At 43.2% G+C, this 6,001-nt stretch overlaps 1 protein-coding gene across 1 annotated transcript; it reads left to right on the top strand.

Moving 5' to 3' along the window:
* The first annotated feature begins 5,134 nt into the window (after positions 1 to 5,134).
* Positions 5,135 to 5,377, top strand: LOC102858048 (40S ribosomal protein S27-like). The gene has a single exon (XM_006886242.1). It carries the CDS (start codon positions 5,135 to 5,137, stop codon positions 5,375 to 5,377), a length of 243 nt encoding a protein of 80 aa, XP_006886304.1.
* The last annotated feature ends 624 nt before the right edge of the window (positions 5,378 to 6,001 follow it).

A 6,001-nucleotide genomic window follows, 5' to 3' on the forward strand; every position in this document is an offset into this window, starting at 1 on the left:
GAATTGCTGGGTCAAATGGTATCTCTATTTGCAACTTTTTGAGAAAGCGCCACACCACTTTCCACAGTGGTTACACCATTTTACACTCCCACCAACAGTGAATGAGGGTTCCAGTTTCTCCACAACCTCGCCAGCATTTGTTGCTTGCTGTTAAATTTTGCTCTTCTTACTGGGGTGAGATGATATCTCATAGTTGTTTGGATTTGCATCTCTCTTAGAACTAGGGATTTTGAATATTTCTTCATGTGCTTGTTAGCCATCTGAGTGTCTTCTTTGGTGAAGTGTCTGCTCATATCCTGTGCCCATTTTTCTATTGGGTTATTTACCTTTGTCTTTATCCATTCATAATATTTTTAAAAAATGTTTAATTTTATATTGAGTTGCTTACAAAGTTCATATACATTGTGCTTCACACTATTCTTCATTCACATTGTGTTTCATACAATCATTCACATTTATTATGTTTTATAAAATTAATCACCATTGGACTATGCCCACTATAAACCTGTCTTTTCAGGTCTCTACCAGATCTTTCTCATTTCCTTTACCCCCTGCCTCCATCCACCAAATGGTACAACTCTGTGATTTTGCTCCAACCCATCCTCACCCCTCTGTTTCCATCCCTTCCCTCCTTGGATCTCCATATGTGTTTTACCAGTTACTCTATTTTTACAATAATGGTCTTATGCAGTATTTGTACTTAGGACACTGAGTTAGTGCATTCAGCATAATGCTCTCCACTCTATTCCATGTTATGTAGTACTTTTTTTTTTAGGGTCTTTTCTTCACACACAAATACACTTTAATAATTTACAAATACATTTGAAAATGGCTTCCGGTTTTTAAACCTCAAATGAGACTCATCTACAGAATCAGACTTCAGGGTCCAACCTGGGACTTTGCAAACGTCTCTAACCCTTGAGTTAAGGCTTGAAGATTCATTCCATTCTGGATGTGAATACAGGTACCACCCAGTTTGCTGACATCCACAATATTCCACTTCTCATCATCCAAAAAAAATATGGAACGCTTCACGAATTTGCGTGTCATCCTTGCACAGGGGCCTGCTAATCTTCTCTGTATCGTTCCAATTTTAGTATATGTGCTGCCGAAGCGAGCACTATGTAGTACTTTTTGAAAATAAAATACTAAGTTTTCCTAAGTGCTGCATTGTGTGAATGTACCACAATTTCTCAATCCATTCAGTTGTGATTGGACATTTAGGCTGTTGCCATCTTCTTATGATGGTGAATAACAGTGCTATGAACATTGGTGTACAAATCTCTGTTTGCATCTCAGTTCTAATTTCCTTGAGGTATATTCCTAGCCTTAGAATAGCAGGGGTATATGGAGTTTCTATGTTTAGGTTTTTTAGGAAATGCCAAACTGCCTTCCAGAATGGTTGTACCATTTTATAATCTCACCAATGGTGTATGAGAGTTCCCCCCTCTTCACATCCTCACAAACTTTTATTGCTTGCTGCCCTGCTAAACTTTGCCACTGTTACTGGGGTGAGATGCTCATTGTAGTTTTAATTTGCATCTTTCTTATCTAAGCATAATATTTAGTTCCAATAACTGATGAGAGACAAAGTCTTAACCACCTTTGCTTCTAAGGAACACTGAATGCAGAGTGTTTAAAGAGATTCCTTGGTTCTTTTGGCAGATCACGGTGGATTCAGTATTCTTACCAAGAACACAGTTCAAAGGTTTCTATTCTTCAGCCTTCCTTATTTATCGTCCAACGTTCACAAGCATATGAAGCAACTGAATATACCACAGTTTGAGGCAGGTGCGAGTTGGTCTTTAAACTGGCATCTTGTTCTTTAGTATTTTACAGAGGTATTTGACAGCAGACTTGTCTGATGCAATGCATTTTTAAATTTCTTTTCTATTTTTCTCTCTCTTTTTATTATACTAGTTTATTTATAAAATTCAAAAAACAGTTTTTCATACTGTTGTTGTTGCTGTTATGTGCCGTCGAGTCATTTGCGACTCATAGTGACCCTATGTACAACAGCCCTAAACCCTGCTCTATCCTGTGCCAATCGCATTGCTTCTGACACACCCATCCCGATTACCCCAGTCACTGAATCAATCCACCTCATAGAGGGTCTTCCCCTCCTGCGCTGTCCCTCTATTCTACCCAGCATGATGTCCCTCTCCAAAGACCTGTCTCTCCTTACAACATGTCCAAAGTATGTGAGACGAAGCCCCAGAATCTTTGCCTCCAAGGAGTAGCCTGGTTTAACCCTCTCTAGGATGAATCTGTTTGTTTTCCTAGCAGTCCATGGTACATTCAATACTCTTCTCCAGCACCACAGCTCAAAGGCATCAATTCTCCTTCTATCCTCCCTAGTCATTGTCCAGCTCTCTGATGCATAACAAGTGACTGCAAAGACTATGTCCTGTATCAGGCACACCTTCGTCTCCAGAGAGACACCATTGCTCCTGAGTACTTTAGAGAGGTCCCTAACAGCAGACTTTCCCATCGCAATACGTTTTTTTATTTCCTGGCTGCTGGTGCCAAGAGTGTTGACTGTGGAGCCGAGCAAACTGAAGCTGTGAACAATCTCAATCTCTTCGCCATCCATCCTGATGCTACCAGTTGGTCCAGTGGTGAGAATCTTTGTCTTCTGGACATTGAGCCTCAGTCCATACTGAAGGCTGCCGTCCTTGACCCTCTGCAGTAAGTGCATGAGGTCCTCCTCAATTTCAGCAAGCAGGGTTGTGTCATCTGCTTAATGCAGATTGTTGATAGATCTTCCACCAGTCCTAACGCCACACATCTCCTCATAGAGCCCAGCCTCTCAGATAATCTGCTCTGCATACAGGTTGAAAAGGTATGGAGATAGGACACATCCCTGGCGTACACCCTTCCCAATTTTGAACCATTCAGTGTTGCCCTGCTCTGTTCTGACGAAAATTCACTAGAAGTGAATTTTCATACTAGATTCTTTGAATTTCCTTTGTCCCTCTTCCCTCATCAAATTGTACAACCCCCTGACTGCCTGATGAGCCCATGGATGCTGATTGTGGCTCCATGAAGTTAAGGATACCTTCAATCTTTTCTCTGTTGATCGTGGTGGTGTTCCTTGATGCAGCTGTGAGGACTTTTGTTTTCTAAGGATTGAAGTGTAACCTGTATGTATTCTGTTCCATAGGGCTGTTACGAGTCATCAGAATCAACTTGATGACAATGAATTTTGAGAGGAAGGTGAGATCTAGCTCACCCTGGAGGCAATACTGGGATCTCAGAAATGCCCTAACCTTCTGAGGCTGCTCAGATGGTACCCAGCCTGCCTGCTTCGGAGGCAGGTGTCCGGGTGCACTGTGTGCTCTGGCTTTTGCCTCACGTTATGGGAACGGACTGGGTGATTTACTCTGGTGATTCCATCACCAACTGTTGTTGCTGCTACGTGCCGTCGAATCTAAGATGACTCATAGTTGACCCTCCAGTAGGTTTTCAGAGTGTGCATCTTGCAGGAGGAGGTGGCTCAAGAAGCAGTAGATTTAAACTGAGTTCCTTAGTGTTGGCAGTGCCACTCACTTACCTACAAAGCCAACAGAGTTCCATCATCATAAACCAGCCAGCTTTTAAATATTTTTTCCTTAAAAATGTGATTAGAAAGCATGTCACCCCCACAAAGGCAGAAGAGTCTTCCTCTCACACTGTGGGTTCATCGGTAAAGGGTACTAAGTAAGTGGAGGGCTGAGGGCTGGTTGGCATGGCGGGTAGTGGACATGATTGATTGTGTGGTGACTGGGCTGCTTGTCTTCTGTAGTGTCTTCAACAGAAAGCTTGACCTTGGACATGGGCTGGGGCGGACCCTTAGATGTCCTTGCTGGTTTTCTCAAAGGAGCCTGAGATGGGCAGCTTTGTCTGATCTTCAACACTTCCTGACAGACAGACCGACATTCCCTACTATCTCCCTTGGGGTTGTTTCCTTATGACAGTCTCTTCTTTGCCTAAGCCAGCGGTTCTCAAGCGTGGGTGATTTTGACAGTATCAGTTAATGTGCTTGACAGATGACCAAAGGTTAGAGGCTGATATGCACCCAGAAGTACACTTGGAAGAAAGCTCTGGCGATCTATTTCCAAATCATTAGCTATGGACGGTGCTGTGGAGCACAGTTCTGCTGGGAGAACATGGAATTAATTCCATGGCAACTAGGTAGATTGGAAGTTGTTTGTTGTTTTCTTTTTTTCATTATGACAGGGAGGCAGTGTAACAGGCATCCGGTGGGTAGAAGTCAAGGATGCAGCCAGACATCCTCTATGCAGGACAATCCCACAAGAGAAAGTCATCCAGTCCCAGATGGACAGGAATGAGCCTCCAGGATCCTGAAGAGCATCAAGGATGCTGGATTCAGGGTGTCTACACTGCTGCCTTCTTTTGCTTGAAACCTGGGGAAGGGAATGTGAGAAGGGCCCTCAGCCAGTGTCCACTTGCATCCTGCCTACTGGATAATTACATCTTTGCTAATACTTACTTGTGTTTCCTTTTGGACAGTTCCCCTGATAGTGAAACAGTAAGAGGATTCGATAATGTGCACTGTAGTGTGTTGGACTGTTAATAGAAAGGTTCTAGGTTCAGTCAGTCTGTCCTGACCTGTTCATAGTCTGTTACGAACATCTAATAAACCTGTTTCTTTTTCTTGCTCTCAAAATACGAGCAAACAAACAAACAAATAACCAGAAAGGTTAGAGGTTCAAATCTGTTAATCAGTCCATGAGAGAAAAGAAAGTGGTCCATTTTCTCCTGTCGAGATTTACAGCTTCACAAAACTGCCTGAAGTTTGGTCTGAATAGGGCTTGACTCGACCGCAGTGGCTTTTTCCTTTTCCTTTTGGCCCTGTCCCAGGAAGGATTTTTATCCAGCAGCACAGCGCATCACACTTTGCACGGGCACTGGAATCCACTGAGGATGTGGTTAAAATCCAGGTTCTCATCCATTAGGTTGGGAGCTGGGGCTCAAATGTGTAAGAGTGAGTGAATGAAAACAAAAATTTAAAACAAAGCCTTGAGATTCTACAGTAGGGACTCAGGAAAGGTTTATGTGTCGACAGTAATTTCTGTAGACAGACTGCTAAAAGAACAAACAGCCTTTCTGGCAGTGACCTCCACATGCCCACATGCCTCTCACAAAGGATCTCCTTCATCCGCTTTCCAGAAAAGGAGAAGAGGAAACGTGGCTGGTGCAGAGTCCAAATCCCTATTTCGCAGATGTGAAATGCCCAAGATGCTATAAAATCACCAGTCTTGAGCCGTGCACAACAGGAGTTCTGTGTGTTGGCTGCTCCACTCTTCTCTGTCAGCCTGCAGGAGGTAAAGCGAAGCTTCCAGAAGGATGCTCTTTCAAACAGAAGCAGCATTAAAAGAAACCACACTGGATCAAGATGAATGGGACATTATCTCCATAAACACAATTTTGGATATGTAAAAAAAAAAGACACATTTGTTTCGAAGGAAATACAACTGGTCTCCCTTGGAGAAAGGATGGTGAAACTTCACCTCACATACTTGACGTATGTTAACAGGAGGAACCAATTCTGGGAAAAAGACGTCATTCTGGAAAAGACAGACTGCTAAAGAGAGGAAGACCCTCAACAGGACGGACTGACACAGTGACTGTGAGAGGGGGCGTCAACGTGGAGGAGATTGTGAGGTGACTCAGGACAGGACAAGGTCTGACCTGTTGCTCACGGGCCACTGCTATGAGTCATAGCTTGATGACATCTAACAAGAACTTCTGTTCTGGCATTAGAAGCCAGCATGGTGCCGGGAAATACCCTTACTGGGCATCAGGGGCATTTTGTGTCACCAAAAGGATTGTGTTTCTTGTCTTATGACATTATACTACCCTTCCCCAACTTCTAGTCTCACCTAGCTCTCTCAACCTCTAGTTCTAACTTCCTCCTATCCATATTACTCAATGCTTCTAGATCTTTCTTCTTCAACCCCTCCTCTGATTGGACCACACCATTATTCTAATTCTTTCA

Source organism: Elephantulus edwardii, unplaced genomic scaffold (assembly GCF_000299155.1).
Source record: "Elephantulus edwardii isolate Elephantulus edwardi_28Jun2011 unplaced genomic scaffold, EleEdw1.0 scaffold00048, whole genome shotgun sequence".
Classification (NCBI taxonomy): domain Eukaryota; kingdom Metazoa; phylum Chordata; class Mammalia; order Macroscelidea; family Macroscelididae; genus Elephantulus; species Elephantulus edwardii.

What these genes read in the sequence shown, in the direction of transcription:
- LOC102858048 (XM_006886242.1), top strand. Translation starts at nt 5,135, where the DNA reads ATGCCTCTCACAAAGGATCTCCTTCATCCGCTTTCCAGAAAAGGAGAA.